Raw genomic sequence first — 20,790 nt, forward strand, 5'->3', positions numbered from 1 at the left:
GCGCCGGTGTGAAAGCCGCAAGTGAGAGTTAGTTTACTCACCCTTTTAAAGTGTCCCACCGTGCAGTCCCTCCACTGACACTACGCAGACAAGGTTCCCCCACAGAGGGAGAGGAGAGGAACCTGTAAGACAAACACTTAGTCAATTATATTGCCCACAATCTGCACACAAGAAAACAATTGACAGAAAATAAAACAAAAAAGCACTAGAGGACAGTAGTTTTTTTTTTTTTAAAAAACGCAACATAATAGTTGCCAGCTCAAACACCAATTCAATATAACATTAAAAGGAGGTTAAAAACCAGGCTTACTTTACAGAGCAATAGATCCTCCTGGCTCAATCCAGGAGGGGGAAACGGTCATACTCAGCTCTATTAAACACAAAAACAGATGTTATAAATAATAAAAGCTAGAATAAAGTTAACAAACGTCCATTGCCAGTTTCCCGGGTTGCTTGGCTGGTTATGAGCACTTCTACACTGTGCAAAACACATACAAGTTGCTTAAAAACGATTAAAACTGTTACTAAAACACCATATTGAAAACACATTGTTTGTAACAGACCAGGGGCCTCATTTATAACGCCTTGCGTAGGATTGACGTAGGAAGGTTGCTTACGTAGTACAAAGCACAAAAATAGGTACAGAAATTTTCCGCCATTTTCCGATTCACAAAACATTGCGTACCGGCGAGGGAAGTGCGTACGGCACTCCCTACGCCTGTTTCCCTTGATAAATCACAATCGACTCGTAACGCCCATATTTGCCTATACATAGTCAAAGAAACGCCCATTCATTCATTCATTTTGACTGACTGCATGAAGAAGATCGCAGGAAATTACGATAGAACAGCTAAAAAAAGACATCTCACACCGTGTCAGATTTTGGTTATTGTGGGGAGGTGGAGATAAATCATATTGTTTGGTGGATGCAGTTTGAACCAGAGTAGCAGCATGGAGGTCGGATCGTCACCAAAATAAATAAATAAGTGGTCCGAAAAAAAGTTAATGACAAAAAAAATACACATAACCTTCCTCAGGCAGTGTGTTTGTCCCGGGGACAGGAGACACCCCCTTGATGAGAAACTGTAAGAAATGATCGGGAATCCCTCCGGAGTGGAGTCATGACGACTGGATCTGAATTATTTTGTTGTATTTGGTGGTTTCGTGTTCCAGCTGTCGATCAGCAACTATATATCCATAATCCACCAGTTAAAGGAAATACAACTAATGTGTTGTGTTATATTAGCTGTACAATTTACCACATATGGTGTTCTTAGTTTCCATACCTCCTGTGTTTTACGAGCGGCTTATCAAGTCTTGGCAAACGGCATAAAACATGATTAAACGTGATAGTATATAAAACCATACTCGTATCTACAACCTATAGAAATGCAAAACGGCGTCAGTTTAGACGTAATTCTGTCCTCCTGCTTACCGCATCATTTATGAGAAAACATTTCATAACATTAACACAACATATTCGAGGTGGTTTTAAATAGCATATCCGTATTTATTTATTTCTCCAAGTTATGTTTTTGTGTGCACTGAGGAGTCTCAAACAGGCGTTTGTTTAATCATTTAAAGATTGGCTTTAATCAATGTTTGAAAATGAATTCTTCATATTTGATAAATGAGGTAACATTTTATTTATGGTATTATTTCCACATATTTCTCTCCATTCTTCCTTCTGCCAACGGTGTCGCAGTTTCTCGTCTCTCCCGTTTGTGCGCTTAGTGCGTACGCATGGGTTAGAGTTTGCGTGGAGGACAGCACATTTTCCCGTCAAGTTAGTATTTTATAAATCGCAAACATTGCGTAGAAACTGGCGTACGCCATTTTTTGAGCGTATATCCCTTTATAAATGAGGCCCCAGGTCTCGTGCTTTGAATGTCTGAAGAGTTTCCCTCCATGATGGGAAAACGTATCTTGCCCTCGCCCTAATAAAATCCAAACTGAACTGAGACACTTCCATAGGTTAATTTAAAAGACCATATAACCACCTTAAAACCGCGAGTCCTACCTTGAGGGAGATAACGGTGAGCGTCCAGCAGCCAAGAGATAAAGGTTTTCTGAAACTGCCGGCAAAACTTTTATAACTTACATTTGATCGGTCACCGGTCATGTGATCACGTCACGTGACAATGACGTCACATTCCCACACATATATAAAGAAGCAGCCTGTCACTTGAAGCTTCACAATCTCCATCAACGGTTCAGTGCAACTTTAACAGACAGAGACGGTGACATCATCATGCTGGTTTTCCTCTTCCTGTTGGGCCTGGCTCTGGGTGCTGTGTCTTCTTCAGATGAGCGTCCAATGGAGCTTAAGCGTGGCAGCTGTCCCTCATTCTGGTTCTCCTTCTACGGCCGCTGCTACAAGTACATCGCCACAAAGATGACCTGGGCTGATGCAGAGTTCCACTGTCTGTCCCAGGGAGGCAACTGGTGTCTATCCACAGTGGAGGGGAAGAGGATTTTGTCAAACTCCTGATCAAAAACGTTGACCTTGCTCAGGGACCAACATGGATCGGACTCAGTGACATCCACAAAGAAGGAAGATGGATGTGGTCTGATGGGTGTGTAGCCAAGTTTTTCTTTTGGAATAAAGGGGAACCAAACAACCATAGAGGTGAAGACTGTGTACACAACAACTGGTCAGGGAGGTGGAATGATAGGAAGTGTTCATCAACTTTTCCCTCAGTTTGTGCATCTCGCACAACTTGTCCTTAGCAACTGAGATGTTACGTGTTCACCTGTTTTGTTAACATGCCTTTGACAACAATAAAGACACAGATGTACACTTGTATATGTGTGTGAACAGAAGTCCTTTTTTCTAACCTTTATTGTCATGAATGTTACATATTCACACTGGTCGCTCCAGGGGTTAATCAAAGGAATTATTTCTACACCTTTTAAAAAATATCATAAATACATTTAGTAAATAATATTGATGTACTATTACATTTTTGCTGTTGCTTATTATTCCTGGTATTATACTTATTTGTTTTAACCACACACAGTTGTATATCATTCAATTATCACATGGATGTGGTCAGGTATTTACGGCACCTGGTGTGTGGATGACGAACGGGCTGAACTTGCTCTTTTCTGTTGACCGTATAGTCCTGCTTTGGTTATTGTTTGTGTTATTTTGTTCAATCAACATTAACTTTTGCACAGATTTGATTCAAAGTGATGAGCCTAGTCTTGGCCTCTTTAGCGACATGATTCATTGGGAAAAGTACCATCACAAATGTTCTGGTTATGGGAACAACAGGTGTTTAATGGACAGGGACACTATGTTTATCTTTCACATGGCGTGAAACTCAAAGTGGCAGCATGGTGAATGGTTACAGACATGTTTATCATCACCTGCGTCTCAGATTTCAATGCGATTCATATAAAATGAATGTTTGTTGGGAAACAAAAACAATCTACATTATTCCAAATATATATATATGTATGTGTATATGTATATACACTTGTATATATGATGGTTCTTTTTTCTTTTTTTTTTAAAGTCAAACTTCTTGGGTTTTTCCTTTTGTTATTTGATTGAAGAGGTACTGGAAAATAACCGGGTGAAACGAGTGCCCAATCCTTCTGTGTATTGTTGACTAATGCAAACGGACCACACCCTGGACAACAGTATTACAAGTTTAAACTCCGGAAATAACCCAAAACTAGAGTATCAGCTTCAGTTCAAAGATCATGGAAAGGAAGGAGGGAAGGAGATAGAAATAGTGTATATGGTAAATTGGCAGCATTTATATTGCACTTTTCCACTCTTGTGACCCCTCAAATTACTTTGACATAAGTCAAGTTGAACAGCAGAATACACACATTCATATAGTGCATGCACCTGCTAAGGGAGAACAAGATTCACACTCACACTGATCGCCATGCAATCAGGAGCAATTTAGGGTTCATTATCTTTGTCTCTTAGAGTTCAGGAGAGCCCAACAATGATGGAAATGAAGACTGTCCACACCAACTACGGCTTTGATCACAAATAGAATGATTTCCATTATTATTCTTATCACTCAGTTTGTGCATCTGGCATAGCTTGTGTTTAGCAACTGAGATATGACATCTTATTGAACCAGGTCACTGTTCACCTGTTAACGTGCCTTCGGCCACAAGACACAGATGTACACTTACTGTGTATGAAAGTCCTTTTTGTGTTTGAGATATATGCAACATAATGGTTCACTTATTAACAAGGAAACAATGCATTATTCATACACGTTGACAGCACATCTCCCCTTTAAAGCCAGTCTCCTTAACTGTTGCTGAACAGCAGACAGTGCAGCCTCAAAGTTATAGAAAAGTGCTGAATGTTTCAAATGTAGCTTAGTAGTAATTTAGCATCTGGGTACAAGGGTTTGCTGGTGTAACATTAAAAAAGTGAAAAGAGTCAGTCTGGAATGCAGAATTTTTTTACATGAGGCACATCATTTTTCTTTATTCTGAGAAACAGTCTAATTTTAAAGATTATTTTTTGTTAAACCTATTCAGCAATTGTTGGTCAGCAAGATCTACTAAATCAGAGCTGTGATCTGTTCCTATTCAGTGTCATAGAAAGGCCTTGTGGCAGTCATTTGACTATTACCCTGTACATTATGCCCACACATAAAAATACATCTCTGCTCACTGTAGAGCATTCATATTGTAGCTACTATATTCCTGATTTGATTGTATATAGTTTATATTTGTGTTGCGGTGACAGGTTCATGTGCCATGTTTAGAGCTTTAGTGAAGTGCATTTTCTGAAGGAAATACTTTTGTGGTTTGGAGCTACATGCTGTAATGTAAAAGTACCTGTTGTGCCTTGTGGCCACTGGAGGGCAGCAGAGGAGCAAGTCAGTGTGACGATCAGTTGTGAATGAAAAGTAAAACGAGACACAGCAATAAGTCTCCCCTGAAATGAATAAATGTTTTATACGATATATCCACACAAGCTCATGGTCTTTTTTGCCTAATGTTCATCTTCATTTTGCACAAGGTGGGAATTATTTGTGGCAATGTGGTGGCTCAATTAAATGTTTACAAACCTTTAGTGTGATGGGCATCTTGGTATTCACTGGCTATAAAGCGTTTTAAAAACAGACCATTATCCCTCCCGACCAACATCTTCTGGAGATTGTAAAGAACATTTGTTTTGGTCTGGCAATGTTTAGCACTGCCAACATTTGATTTAAAGGAGAGGGGTCATGCTTTTCCGGTTATTACCCGTCCCCTTGTGTGTTATGAAGGTTTTTATGCATGTAAACGGTGTGCAGAGTCAAATCCCTCAAAGTACACCCTATAGCGAGTAAAACTCTAACACAGAAAATACCTCCCCAAAACGCCTCGTTGGAGATACGTCATTGTCCATTTGATTCTTCCGGGTACGGCATGATGTCAACCCGTACCCGGAACGAAATGGACCAATCCGTGGAGCCGTTACGTTAAGCCCCCGCTGATTGGTCCAAATTGACCAATCCACGGACTTCCTCACACACACACACACATCTGTGTGCAGGGAGCAGGCAGCTCAGCTGATTTCTCCTCCCTGGCTGCAGGCTGATAACAGACCGTTGGGATCACGGCAAAATTCTCTCTGCAGACCCATTCTCACAGCGTTTATCAACCTTTTTCTTACTCAATATCAAGCCACACTTATTGTTTTTACTTCGGATGTGAGTTTGTGTGTGCTCAGGATGAGTTTGGCTGTGTATCCTAAACAAGGAAACAACACCTCCACGGAGCTCAGCGCGATTCACAACGTCCCGACCAATCAGAGCACACTGTGCTCACAGGGAGGGTGGGGGCTGGAGCTTTTGGAGCTACAACGAGCCGTTAAAGGCAGAGAGTGAAATTCAGTGAATACAAGTAGTTTACAGAGATGCTGTATGAGAAACCAATGTGAGTTTGGAAAAATGCACAGTATAAATCTATTCTAGTATACCTCAACAATGGAATTATGATCAGTGGAAATGGCCATGACACCTCTCCTTTAATATAATTGACTCCTTGTAAAAAATGTATAGAAGGTTTAGTGCGACATCTCCAGGTGAGCAGGTAGTCTGTTTTTGCTTATGTTAAGGTGTGGTTGTGTTTAGTGTTGCCAAGTTCAGTTGACCAATATTATATTAGGCCAACAGTGAAAACACCCTCTCTGATGCATATGTGGTAACTGTGGCTGGGGTCACCTTTAAATAGCTGACAACACCAACTCCTGTTAAGGGGATGGAGGAACCTGTGGACCCTCAATCTAAATCCAAAGTTGTTTTGCAGATGTTGGGGCTTCCCTTCACAAGGACAATGACAGAGGCATGAATGACCAAATAGAATGCAGCTTTATTTCACAAATATACATGTTAAAATGTCAATGTTCAGCAGCTGTCAACGGGTTAGAGGGTGAACATACTTTACACTATTACATTGTGGGTTTACCCTCTTCAGATGGGCAGGTCTGGTCCACTAGGTCACAATGCCTGCAAACTGTCAGGGACAAAAACAGAACAAAAGCACGCACTACTCAAAGCACAACTCCTACAAAATGATTACAGTGAGAGTTAGTTTACTCACCCTTTTAAAGTGTCCCACCGTGCAGTCCCTCCACTGACACTATGCAGACAAGGTTCCCCCACAGAGGGAGAGGAGAGGAACCTGTAACACAAACACTTAGTCAATTATATTGCCCACAATCTGCACACAAGAAAACAATTGACAGAAAATAAAACAAAAAAAGCACTAGAGGACAGTAGTTTTTTTTTTTTTAAACAAACGCAACATAATAGTTGCCAGCTCAAACACCAATTCAATATAACATTAAAAGAAGGTTAAAAACCAGGCTTACTTTTACAGAGCAATAGATCCTCCTGGCTCAATCCAGGAGGGGAAACGGTCATACTCAGCTCTATTAAACACAAAAACAGATGTTATAAATAATAAAAGCTAGAATAAAGTTAACAAACGTCCATTGCCAGTTTCCCGGGTTGCTTGGCTGGTTATGAGCACTTCTACACTGTGCAAAACACGTACAAGTTGCTTAAAAACGATTAAAACTGTTACTAAAACACCATATTGAAAACACATTGTTTGTAACAGACCAGGTCTCGTGCTTTGAATGTCTGAAGAGTTTCCCTCCATGATGGGAAAACGTATCTTGCCCTCGCCCTAATAAAATCCAAACTGAACTGAGACACTTCCATAGGTTAATTTAAAAGACCATATAACCACCTTAAAACCGCGAGTCCTACCTTGAGGGAGATAACGGTGAGCGTCCAGCAGCCAAGAGATAAAGGTTTTCTGAAACTGCCGGCAAAACTTTTATAACTTACATTTTATCGGTCACCGGTCATGTGATCACGTCACGTGACAATGACGTCACATTCCCACACATATATAAAGAAGCAGCCTGTCACTTGAAGCTTCACAATCTCCATCAACGGTTCAGTGCAACTTTAACAGACAGAGACACAGTGGCGGCCGGTCCAGAGGGGCGCTAGGGGCGCCGCCCCACCTCTTCCCATATTGAAAAAAAAAAAAAATAATAATAATTAAAATTAAAATTAAAAAAAAAAAATATGTTTAAAAAAATATATATGTTTTTATTTTTATTTTTAATGAACAAGGTCAATATTATATAATTGGTATCAGTAAAATGTATAATCTACAATAAAATCTCGTTTAAAATTGTGTTACGATGTCTAAAGTTACTGATAAGTCACATGTTTCCTGCCTGGCCTTGCCCATGCACCTTCTCTCGTCTGGGCGCTAAGAGAGGAGCCTTCAACCAGTGCAGCAGCAGCCACCAGCAGCTGACTGTTGCTATCTGTAACGTGTAAACTATGCCGCGAAAATATAATTTCAGCCAATCAGCGTCGTCAAAGATGACGGTCACCGGGCGCCAATGTCAGCGCCCAGTGCAGTCTGTGAGTAGTTTGGACAGTGACTCGTATCCGGTTGACGCAGTAGTTGATGAGGATGGCTTCGTGTGCAGGTGGAGTCTCCGGACCTCGGTCCCGGCCTAATTCTGTTCAAGAGCTAATCTCCAATCCTTTCGAAAGGAGAAGTTTGGCAGATAAATTGTTGCTTAAAGACCTTGCACCGGACCAACCCGATTTGAATATATCGCAGCAATCTCGTGAAAAAGACAACATTTATACACGAGGCTTCACAAGTAGCTGGTACACAAGAAAGGCTTGGCTAGCTGGATGCAAACAGGTAAATGCTTGTCTTTTGTTTCCCATGCTTGGATATCACTTTATATGTAGAGAGGAGGTTTCCCATGGTTGTTAGAAGTTTATTAATAAGTGGGCATTTATCACAGAAGTGATTGTTCTGTCTCCACGTTTGTTGCATTGTCTGTGATGTATTTTCCAACGGTTATAGCTCCTGTTCTGTCCCAGCAACACTACACGGTTTGCAGCTCCACCACATTTTTGGTTTATCTTCGGTGTCGCTTAAATCTGCTTCCCATCGGACTAAAACCTCCACGTAATCTGAAGACAGATACTTGAAGTTATTTAAACCTTTTGCAAACTTTATGTTCTTTCTTGCTCTAGCCTTGCCAGTTACATTGTACATAACACATATATTATCATTATGCTAACTGGTTGTTCGTGTTAGACGATGTAGCTTTTCATTTCTGAGTTATTGCTATATGTAAATAAGCCTGTTTGTAAATAATCCTCAGAGAAACAAAGAAAAAACACAATTTATGACATTTTGTGCTGTGGTTATTTTTTTTAAATTGCATTTATTCACAGTTCAGTTTGAAATGCTGTAGTGACTTGTATTGAACCACTTAAATATTTATAATTAATGCTACTGAAAAGATGCTATTAATTTTATATCTCACATGCAGTTCACTGTAAAGCTACTTGGTGAAGGTGTTGGTTCATAAAACATGAACAGTTTTAAGAAAGAAAAAAACAGACCAGTTCTGAGAACACAAATTCCTGGTAAAGTAGTAGATGTTCAGGTTGATAAATAATATTTTCCACACTGAAGATTATGGAGGTATTGATCAGTCTTCTCATATTTTTAAGCCTCGATTTCTCCTTTCCCCCCCCCCCTCTAACATCACCAGAAGTCATCATTTAAGGGGTCATTTCTCGAAAAAAATTTACGGGGGGAAATCCCCCGGACCCCCCGGGTAGGTCACTTACGGTACGTCAAGAGCCCCACCAAAAAAAAAGACCACCGGCCGCCACTGCAGAGACGGTGACATCATCATGCTGGTTTTCCTTTTCCTGTTGGGCCTGGCTCTGGGTGCTGTGTCTTCTTCAGATGAGCGTCCAATGGAGCTTGTGCGTGGCAGCTGTCCCTCATTCTGGTTCTCCTTCTACGGCCGCTGCTACAAGTACATCGCCACAAAGATGACCTGGGCTGATGCAGAGTTCCACTGTCTGTCCCAGGGAGGCAACCTGGTGTCTATCCACAGTGGAGGGGAAGAGGATGTTGTCAAACTCCTGATCAAAAACGTTGAACTTGCTCAGGGACCAACATGGATCGGACTCAGTGACATCCACAAAGAAGGAAGATGGATGTGGTCTGATGGGTGTGTAGCCAAGTTTTTCTTTTGGAATAAAGGGGAACCAAACAACCATAGAGGTGAAGACTGTGTACACAACAACTGGTCAGGGAGGTGGAATGATAGGAAGTGTTCATCAACTTTTCCCTCAGTTTGTGCATCTCGCACAACTTGTCCTTAGCAACTGAGATGTTACGTGTTCACCTGTTTTGTTAACATGCCTTTGACAACAATAAAGACACAGATGTACACTTGTATATGTGTGTGAACAGAAGTCCTTTTTTCTAACCTTTATTGTCATGAATGTTACATATTCACACTGGTCGCTCCAGGGGTTAATCAAAGGAATTATTTCTACACCTTTTAAAAAATATCATAAATACATTTAGTAAATAATATTGATGTACTATTACATTTTTGCTGTTGCTTATTATTCCTGGTATTATACTTATTTGTTTTAACCACACACAGTTGTATATCATTCAATTATCACATGGATGTGGTCAGGTATTTACGGCACCTGGTGTGTGGATGACGAACGGGCTGAACTTGCTCTTTTCTGTTGACCGTATAGTCCTGCTTTGGTTATTGTTTGTGTTATTTTGTTCAATCAACATTAACTTTTGCACAGATTTGATTTAGGAATGCTTCAAAGTGATGAGCCTAGTCTTGGCCTCTTTAGCGACATGATTCATTGGGAAAAGTACCATCACAAATGTTCTGGTTATGGGAACAACAGGTGTTTAATGGACAGGGACACTATGTTTATCTTTCACATGGCGTGAAACTCAAAGTGGCAGCATGGTGAATGGTTACAGACATGTTTATCATCACCTGCGTCTCAGATTTCAATGCGATTCATATAAAATGAATGTTTGTTGGGAAACAAAAACAATCTACATTATTCCAAATATATGTATATATGTATATATGTGTGTGTATGTATATATGTATATATATATATATATATGTATATATGTATATACATATATATATATATATATGTATATATGTATATACATATATATATATATATATATATGTATATACACTTGTATATATGATGGTTCTTTTTTCTTTTTTTTTTAAAGTCAAACTTCTTGGGTTTTTCCTTTGTTATTTGATTGAAGAGGTACTGGAAAATAAACGGGTGAAACAAGTGCCCAATCCTTCTGTGTATTGACTAATGCAAACGGACCACACCCTGGACAACAGTATTACAAGTTTAAACTCCCGAAATAACCCAAAACTAGAGTATCAGCTTCAGTTCAAAGATCATGGAAAGGAAGGAGGGAAGGAGATAGAAATAGTGTATATGTTAAATTGGCAGCATTTATATAGCACTTTTCCACTCTCGTGACCCCTCAAATTACTTTGACATAAGTCAAGTTGAACAGCAGAATACACACATTCATATAGTGCATGCACCTGCTAAGGGAGAACAAGATTCACACTCACACTGATCGCCATGCAATCAGGAACAATTTAGGGTTCATTATCTTTGTCTCTTAGAGTTCAGGAGAGCCCAACAATGATGGAAATGAAGACTGTCCACACCAACTATGGTTTTGATCACAAATGGAATGATTTCCATTATTATTCTTATCACTCAGTTTGAGCATCTGGCATAGCTTGTGTTTAGCAACTGAGATATGACATCTTATTGAACCAGGTCACTGTTCACCTGTTAACGTGCCTTCGGCCACAAGACACAGATGCACACTTACTGTGTATGAAAGTCCTTTTTGTGTTTGAGATATATGCAACATAATGGTTCACTTATTAACAAGGAAACAATGCATTATTCATACACTTTGACAGCACATCTCCCCTTTAAAGCCAGTCTCCTTAACTGTTGCTGAACAGCAGACAGTGCAGCCTCTAAGTTATAGAAAAGTGCTGAATGTTTCAAATGTAGCTTAGTAGTAATTTAGCATCTGGGTACAAGGGTTTGCTGGTGTAACATTAAAAAAGTGAAAAGAGTCAGTCTGGAATGCAGAATTTTTTTACATGAGGCACATCATTTTTCTTTATTCTGAGAAACAGTCTAATTTTAAAGATTATTTTTTGTTAAACCTATTCAGCAATTGTTGGTCAGCAAGATCTAAATCAGAGCTGTGATCTGTTCCTATTCAGTGTCATAGAAAGGCCTTGTGGCAGTCATTTGACTATTACCCTGTACATTATGCCCACACATAAAAATACATCTCTGCTCACTGTAGAGCATTCATATTGTAGCTACTATATTCCTGATTTTATTGTATATAGTTTATATTTGTGTTGCGGTGACAGGTTCATGTGCCATGTTTAGAGCTTTAGTGAAGTGCATTTTCTGAAGGAAATACTTTTGTGGTTTGGAGCTACATGCTGTAATGTAAAAGTACCTGTTGTGCCTTGTGGCCACTGGAGGGCAGCAGAGGAGCAAGTCAGTGCGACGATCAGTTGTGAATGAAAAGTAAAACGAGACACAGCAATAAGTCTCCCCTGAAATGAATAAATGTTTTATACGATATATCCACACAAGCTCATGGTCTTTTTTGCCTAATGGTCATCTTCATTTTGCACAAGGTGGGAATTATTTGTGGTAATGTGGTGGCTCAATTAAATGTTTACAAACCTTTAGTGTGAAGGGCATCTTGGTATTCACTGGCTATAAAGCGTTTTAAAAACAGACCATTATGCCTCCCGACCAACATCTTCTGGAGATTGTAAAGAACATTTGTTTTGGTCTGGCAATGTTTAGCACTGCCAACATTTGATTTAAAGGAGAGGTGTCATGCTTTTCCGGTTATTACCCGTCCCCTTGTGTGTTATGAAGGTTTTTATGCATGTAAACGGTGTGCAGAGTCAAATCCCTCAAAGTACACCCTATAGCGAGTAAAACTCTAACACAGAAAATACCTCCCCAAAACGCCTCGTTGGAGATACGTCATTGTCCATTTGATTATTCCGGGTACGGCATGATGTCAACCCGTACCCGGAACGAACCAATCCATGGAGCCGTTACGTTAAGCCCCCGCTGATTGGTCCAAATTGACCAATCCACAGACTTCCTCACACACACACACACATCTGTGTGCAGGGAGCAGGCAGCTCAGCTGATTTCTCCTCCCTGGCTGCAGGCTGATAACAGACCGTTGGGATCACGGCAAAATTCTCTCTGCAGACCCATTCTCACAGCGTTTATCAACCTTTTTCTTACTCAATATCAAGCCACACTTATTGTTTTTACTTCGGATGTGAGTTTGTGTGTGCTCAGGATGAGTTTGGCTGTGTTTGGCTATGTATCCTAAACAAGGAAACAACACCTCCACGGAGCTCAGCGCGATTCACAACGTCCCGACCAATCAGAGCACACTGTGCTCACAGGGAGGGTGGGGGCTGGAGCTTTTGGAGCTACAACGAGCCGTTAAAGGCAGAGAGTGAAATTCAGTGAATACAAGTAGTTTACAGAGATGCTGTATGAGAAACCAATGTGAGTTTGGAAAAATGCACAGTATAAATCTATTCTAGTATACCTCAACAATGGAATTATGATCAGTGGAAATGGCCATGACACCTCTCCTTTAATATAATTTACTCCTTGTAAAAAATGTATAGAAGGTTTAGTGCGACATCTCCAGGTGAGCAGGTAGTCTGTTTTTGCTTATGTTAAGGTGTGGTTGTGTTTAGTGTTGCCAAGTTCAGTTGACCAATATTATATTAGGCCAACAGTGAAAACACCCTCTCTGATGCATATGTGGTAACTGTGGCTGGGGTCACCTTTAAATAGCTGACAACACCAACTCCTGTTAAGGGGATGGAGGAACCTGTGGACCCTCAATCTAAATCCAAAGTTGTTTTGCAGATGTTGGGGCTTCCCTTCACAAGGACAATGACAGAGGCATGAATGACCAAATAGAATGCAGCTTTATTTCACAAATATACATGTTAAAATGTCAATGTTCAGCAGCTGTCAACGGGTTAGAGGGTGAACATACTTTACACTATTACATTGTGGGTTTACCCTCTTCAGATGGGCAGGTCTGGTCCACTAGGTCACAATGCCTGCAAACTGTCAGGGACAAAAACAGAACAAAAGCATGCACTACTCAAAGCACAACTCCTACAAAATGATTACAGTGAGAGTTAGTTTACTCACCCTTTTAAAGTGTCCCACCGTGCAGTCCCTCCACTGACACTACGCAGACAAGGTTCCCCCACAGAGGGAGAGGAGAGGAACCTGTAACACAAACACTTAGTCAATTATATTGCCCACAATCTGCACACAAGAAAACAATTGACAGAAAATAAAACAAAAAAAGCACTAGAGGACAGTAGTTTTTTTTTTTTTAAACAAACGCAACATAATAGTTGCCAGCTCAAACACCAATTCAATATAACATTAAAAGAAGGTTAAAAACCAGGCTTACTTTTACAGAGCAATAGATCCTCCTGGCTCAATCCAGGAGGGGAAACGGTCATACTCAGCTCTATTAAACACAAAAACAGATGTTATAAATAATAAAAGCTAGAATAAAGTTAACAAACGTCCATTGCCAGTTTCCCGGGTTGCTTGGCTGGTTATGAGCACTTCTACACTGTGCAAAACACATACAAGTTGCTTAAAACTGTTACTAAAACACCATATTGAAAACACATTGTTTGTAACAGACCAGGTCTCGTGCTTTGAATGTCTGAAGAGTTTCCCTCCATGATGGGAAAACGTATCTTGCCCTCGCCCTAATAAAATCCAAACTGAACTAAGACACTTCCATAGGTTAATTTAAAAGACCATATAACCACCTTAAAACCGCGAGTCCTACCTTGAGGGAGATAACGGTGAGCGTCCAGCAGCCAAGAGATAAAGGTTTTCTGAAACTGCCGGCAAAACTTTTATAACTTACATTTTATCGGTCACCGGTCATGTGATCACGTCACGTGACAATGACGTCACATTCCCACACATATATAAAGAAGCAGCCTGTCACTTGAAGCTTCACAATCTCCATCAACGGTTCAGTGCAACTTTAACAGACAGAGACGGTGACATCATCATGCTGGTTTTCCTCTTCCTGTTGGGCCTGGCTCTGGGTGCTGTGTCTTCTTCAGATGAGCGTCCAATGGAGCTTAAGCGTGGCAGCTGTCCCTCATTCTGGTTCTCCTTCTACGGCCGCTGCTACAAGTACATCGCCACAAAGATGACCTGGGCTGATGCAGAGTTCCACTGTCTGTCCCAGGGAGGCAACCTGGTGTCTATCCACAGTAGAGGGGAAGAGGATTTTGTCAAACTCCTGATCAAAAACGTTGACCTTGCTCAGGGACCAACATGGATCGGACTCAGTGACATCCACAAAGAAGGAAGATGGATGTGGTCTGATGGGTGTGTAGCCAAGTTTTTCTTTTGGAATAAAGGGGAACCAAACAACCATAGAGGTGAAGACTGTGTACACAACAACTGGTCAGGGAGGTGGAATGATAGGAAGTGTTCATCAACTCTTCCCTCAGTTTGTGCATCTCGCACAACTTGTCCTTAGCAACTGAGATGTTACGTGTTCACCTGTTTTGTTAACATGCCTTTGACAACAATAAAGACACAGATGTACACTTGTATATGTGTGTGAACAGAAGTCCTTTTTTCTAACCTTTATTGTCATGAATGTTACATATTCACACTGGTCGCTCCAGGGGTTAATCAAAGGAATTATTTCTACACCTTTTAAAAAATATCATAAATACATTTAGTAAATAATATTGATGTACTATTACATTTTTGCTGTTGCTTATTATTCCTGGTATTATACTTATTGTTTTAACCACACACAGTTGTATATCATTCAATTATCACATGGATGTGGTCAGGTATTTACGGCACCTGGTGTGTGGATGACGAACGGGCTGAACTTGCTCTTTTCTGTTGACCGTATAGTCCTGCTTTGGTTATTGTTTGTGTTATTTTGTTCAATCAACATTAACTTTTGCACAGATTTGATTCAAAGTGATGAGCCTGTCTTGGCCTCTTTAGCGACATGATTCATTGGGAAAAGTACCATCACAAATGTTCTGGTTATGGGAACAACAGGTGTTTAATGGACAGGGACACTATGTTTATCTTTCACATGGCGTGAAACTCAAAGTGGCAGCATGGTGAATGGTTACAGACATGTTTATCATCACCTGCGTCTCAGATTTCAATGCGATTCATATAAAATGAATGATTATTGGTTTGTTGGGAAACAAAAACAATCTACATTATTCCATATATATATATATATGTTCTTTTTTTTTTTTTTAAAGTCAAACTTCTTGGGTTTTTCCTTTTGTTATTTGATTGAAGAGGTACTGGAAAATAACCGGGTGAAACGAGTGCCCAATCCTTCTGTGTATTGTTGACTAATGCAAACGGACCACACCCTGGACAACAGTATTACAAGTTTAAACTCTGGAAATAACCCAAAACTAGAGTATCAGCTTCAGTTCAAAGATCATGGAAAGGAAGGAGGGAATGAGATAGAAATAGTGTATATGGTAAATTGGCAGCATTTATATAGCACTTTTCCACTCTTGTGACCCCTCAAATTACTTTGACATAAGTCAAGTTGAACAGCAGAATACACACATTCATATAGTGCATGCACCTGCTAAGGGAGAACAAGATTCACACTCACACTGATCGCCATGCAATCAGGAACCATTTAGGGTTCATTATCTTTGTCTCTTAGAGTTCAGGAGAGCCCAACAATGATGGAAATGAAGACTGTCCACACCAACTATGGTTTTGATCACAAATGGAATGATTTCCATTATTATTCTTATCACTCAGTTTGTGCATCTGGCATAGCTTGTGTTTAGCAACTGAGATATGACATCTTATTGAACCAGGTCACTGTTCACCTGTTAACGTGCCTTTGGCCACAAGACACAGATGCACACATACTGTGTATGAAAGTCCTTTTTGTGTTTGTGATATATGCAACATAATGGTTCACTTATTAACAAGGAAACAATGCATTATTCATACACTTTGACAGCACATCTCCCCTTTAAAGCCAGTCTCCTTAACTGTTGCTGAACAGCAGACAGTGCAGCCTCTAAGTTATAGAAAAGTGCTGAATGTTTCAAATGTAGCTTAGTAGTAATTTAGCATCTGGGTACAATTGTTTGCTGGTGTAACATTAAAAAAGTGAAAAGAGTCAGTCTGGAATGCAGAATTTTTTTACATGAGGCACATCATTTTTCTTTATTCTGAGAAACATAGTCTAATTTTAAATATTATTTTTGTTAAACCTATTCAGCAATTGTTGGTCAGCAAGATCTACTAAATCAGAGCTGTGGTCTGTTCCTATTCAGTGTCATAGAAAGGCCTTGTGGCAGTCATTTGACTATTACCCTGTACATTATGCCCACACATAAAAATACATCTCTGCTCACTGTAGAGCATTCATATTGTAGCTACTATTTTCCTGATTTGATTGTATATAGTTTATATTTGTGTTGCGGTGACAGGTTCATGTGCCATGTTTAGAGCTTTAGTGAAGTGCATTTTCTGAAGAAAATACTTTTGTGGTTTGGAGCTACATGCTGTAATGTAAAAGTACCTGTTGTGCCTTGTGGCCCCTGGAGGGCAGCAGAGGAGCGAGTCAGTGCGACGATCAGTTGTGAATGAAAAGTAAAACGAGACACAAAGCAATAAGTCTCCCCTGAAATGAATAAATTGTGTTTTATACCATAATATCCACACAAGCTTATGGTCTTTTTTGCCTAATGTTCATCTTCATTTTGCACAAGGTGGGAATTATTTGTGGTAATGTGGTGGCTCAATTAAATGTTTACAAACCTTTAGTGTGATGGTCTTCACTTGCTATAAAGCGTTTTAAAAACAGACCATTATCCCTCCCTACCAACATCTTCTGGAGATTGTAAAGAACATTTGTTTTGGTCTGGCAATGTTTAGCACTTCCAACATTTGATTTAAAGGAGAGGTGTCATGTTATAACCCGATTTGTGTTATGTGAGACTGAAGGGGATGTTGCATTGGTTTTGTTGCTTTCGTTGCAGTTTTATATATATCTTAGAATGTAATTTAGGTTAACTACCTGTTTCATTTGTATGCTTTTATTTTGAAGGAGAGATTACGTGTTTGACAGGAAGTTGTGGGGGGGCATTAGAAATAACTTGATGGAGAAAGTAATATCTTCTATGTAACGCAGGGTTGCCAACTTTGGGTACCTGGCTGGAGTGAGATTTTGATATCATGGGTTTAATTCGGTTTAATTACACATATGCGCACAAAATGACTGCTCTCGTGTCAGCAGCGGGACCTTAGCATATATATAGGATATATATACAATATATACAAATACACAATAATGGACACAGACTATAATGGGCACACAGTTTCATTCACTAATGAAAGTCAAACATGTTTGTTTCCACTGTTTTATTGTGTGCCTGTCGCGATAAGCAATTAATTGACTTATCGTACGATAAATAAAAATGAACTCGATAACTTTTCTGACCTCGATAAATTGCCATTTACATGAGGATCTGACTAGCAGTTTGAAAGGATGTACTTGAATTATTATTATATATTATCATTATGTCAGTGGTCTAAAATGGTCATACAACGGTGCCGACAATATTATCGTTTATCGCAATAATTTCCGGGAAAATGTATCCAACAAAATTAATTACCGTGAGGCCTATACATGAAACACACACACAAACAAATCTACAGACTTCCTCCAAACTTCCAAATATATTAATTAACACACTCTCACTCTCATATACTCTTTGACTCTATTTTGGCCAAGTAGAACAATAAGCAGCAGACTTTTACTTTTTTATCATTTCTACTGGATCTTAGATCTGCGCATGCGCAATACGGGTCGGCAGTTGTGGCTCCAGAGTATTTTTGTTGCGTAATCTATGGTAGGGCTAACCCATACAGTGGTGGGGCTCAAATCAGTATTTGCAATGTAATTACATACACGCTCCCCCCGACAGTGAAACGCCACGCGTGAGGTTTAGATGATTTCCCTGTCTCAATCCAAATTGAACTGTATGAAATAAAAAGGCACATTTGTCTTGTAGTAAATAAAAAGGGCGACCTGGAGCCAATCCTGCAATTTACCCACAAGTGAAAGAGTTGACATGCTGAAAACCCAACCCCTGCAGGGGGGTCTGGGGGATTGTCCCCCAGGAGATTTTTTTAAATACTAACATACAATACACATTCTGGTACTCTCTTGAAAAGAAAAATAAATAAATCTATTACTACACGACATATTTAAAAAAATGAATGCCATTTTAGTTTTTTGTTACTTTGTTCTGAAAGCTGAACCTGCTGCTCCTCACAGAGAGAAGAGGGAAGAGGCTGTGTGAATTACTTTACATTGTGGATAAGGGTGGATAGCCCCCATTGTTCTGTGTGTCAAAATGAAAGACAGCCCACACACCTATCAATCATCAAACCGTGGGGTCTTATTTCATTACGTGTTGATTTCTATCAACACGGCAAAGCATGCCTCATGTGAAGGGTCTAGAAATTCGTAATGACTGCGAAGAAAACCAAAAGCTAATCCAGAAAATTCCTGATTGGCTAGCAGCACGTTGGAATCGCCAGGTTACAATCGCTCTCATGGAAGGTAAAGAGTTTCCCACCTTTGAGGATTTCACTCACTTTGTGTCATTAGAGTCAGAGATAGCATGCAACCCAGTCACTTCTCTACATGCTCTCTACTCATCCAACTCATATGACAAAAGAGGCATTAAGGAAACAAGGGGAAATAAAGCAAATGTCTTCAGCACGCAAACTGCCATAAACAGTGAAAAACCAAGGCCCCCCTGCATGTGGTGCAAAGATGACAAGCATCAACTGCCCAAGTGTACAACCTTCATGGAAAGGTCCCTGGAGGATCGACGAACGTATGTAAAAGATAATAAGCTGTGTTACGGCTGCATGAAGCCAGGTCACGGTGCAAAGGAATGTCGTCACCGCCACACTTGTGATGTATGTCAGAGAAGACACCCTACCTGTCTCCACGATGAGAACTTCAGAAGACGTGAAAATCAAGAAAGATCTGTTTTCACTGTGAACACAGCTCTTAATAGTGAAAATGAAACCAAAGCAGCTACGGCACTCAACGTCACTGGAGGCGGTCAGACAGGCAGCACTTCCATGATCGTTCCTGTGTGGGTGTCCTCAGCTAAAAACCCATCCAAAGAACAGCTTGTCTATGCATTATTAGATACTCAAAGCGACAGCACCTTCATAGACCAAGAGGTAAGCAATGAACTACAAGCCGACACCTATCCTGTGAAACTGAAACTTACCACCATGCTTGGAAAGAACATGATCACGACGAGTGAAAGAGTGTCTGGACTCTAATTGGGCTTTAATTCATGCTTACACATCGACCTTCCTCATGGTTACACAAGAGACTGTATTCCTGCGAATCGTGATCATATTCCCACTCATGACACAGCAAAGCAATGGTCTCACTTAACAGCAATCACAGATAACATGCCACCTCTCCTCAGCTGTGATGTCGGACTCCTAATCGGGTACAACTGTCCCAGAGCACTGACACCCAGACAGGTGTTAACAGGAAAAGATAACGAGCCCTTTGCCATCCTGACAGATTTGGGGTGGAGCATTTGCTGCTCAACACCGTCTCACGAGAAATCTGAATCCAGCCTGTGTCACAGAGTTACGGTAAAGGAACTCCCTCCAGTTACACCGATGGATGTGATAGGCGCCCTGGAGTCAGACTTTAAGGACACAAAAGGAGATGCAGGGTTCGTACGGGTGCTGGAAATCCTTGAAAATGCTTGAAATTGAATGTGGTGTTTTCAAGGTTTGAAAAGTGCTTGGATTTTGGGAATGGTGCTTGGATTTGGATCAAAACTACATTTTTCTTTAATCCCACGTAATTGTAGAAGAAACACATTCTTCCTTTGAAGATGTATAAGACAGGTGTCTTGAGTAGTCAACATTACCTATCTATTTTTATGCAGCTCTGTGACTTTGCGGCTACAATTCAGGCTAATACGCTACCAGCTATAGCTAAATATTAAACTTAGTTTTCTTTTCTTTAATTTTTCATTCTCATGTAGAATGCTATCACAAAACACACATTTGGTTGTTTATAGCATAAAGAACATCTGATTTAATGTGAGGTAGGGAAATAATAATTTGAGTATAAGTATGTGTATACAAATATGTAATTTACAACAGCTGTAAGATGCTTGAAAAGCTTGAAAATGCACCTTGAAAATGCTTG

At 40.1% G+C, this 20,790-nt stretch overlaps 1 protein-coding gene, 2 long non-coding RNA genes and 1 pseudogene across 4 annotated transcripts; 2 read left to right on the forward strand and 2 right to left on the reverse strand.

Annotated features, from left to right (window-relative positions):
* The first annotated feature begins 2,186 nt into the window (after positions 1-2,186).
* On the forward strand, positions 2,187-2,823 carry LOC117483793 (annotated as a pseudogene).
* Positions 2,824-6,345: 3,522 nt separating this feature from the next.
* LOC117483795 lies at positions 6,346-7,282 on the reverse strand. Its single transcript, XR_004556023.1, has 4 exons — positions 7,248-7,282; positions 6,845-6,904; positions 6,574-6,654; positions 6,346-6,486 (listed from the first exon to the last, which is right to left on the reverse strand). It is a non-coding gene; the product is annotated as an uncharacterized LOC117483795 (long non-coding RNA).
* A 1,945-nt stretch (positions 7,283-9,227) lies between these two features.
* On the forward strand, positions 9,228-15,135 carry LOC117483743 (macrophage mannose receptor 1-like). The gene is made up of 3 exons (XM_034132093.1): positions 9,228-9,706; positions 13,199-13,212; positions 14,483-15,135. Exons 1-3 carry the CDS (start codon positions 9,228-9,230, stop codon positions 15,040-15,042), a joined length of 1,053 nt encoding a protein of 350 aa, XP_033987984.1. The 3' UTR covers positions 15,043-15,135.
* Positions 13,440-14,366, reverse strand: LOC117483794. Of its 2 annotated transcripts, XR_004556022.1 has the most exons (5): positions 14,332-14,359; positions 14,182-14,248; positions 13,939-13,998; positions 13,668-13,748; positions 13,440-13,580 (listed from the first exon to the last, which is right to left on the reverse strand). It is a non-coding gene; the product is annotated as an uncharacterized LOC117483794 (long non-coding RNA). The 2 variants fall into 2 exon arrangements; XR_004556021.1 differs by lacking the exon at positions 14,182-14,248 and having other exon boundaries at positions 14,332-14,366.
* Positions 15,136-20,790: the final 5,655 nt, after the last annotated feature.

Source organism: Trematomus bernacchii, unplaced genomic scaffold, assembly GCF_902827165.1.
Source record: "Trematomus bernacchii unplaced genomic scaffold, fTreBer1.1, whole genome shotgun sequence".
Classification (NCBI taxonomy): Eukaryota; Metazoa; Chordata; class Actinopteri; order Perciformes; family Nototheniidae; genus Trematomus; species Trematomus bernacchii.

What these genes read in the sequence shown, in the direction of transcription:
- LOC117483743 (XM_034132093.1), top strand. Translation starts at nt 9,228, where the DNA reads ATGCTGGTTTTCCTTTTCCTGTTGGGCCTGGCTCTGGGTGCTGTGTCT.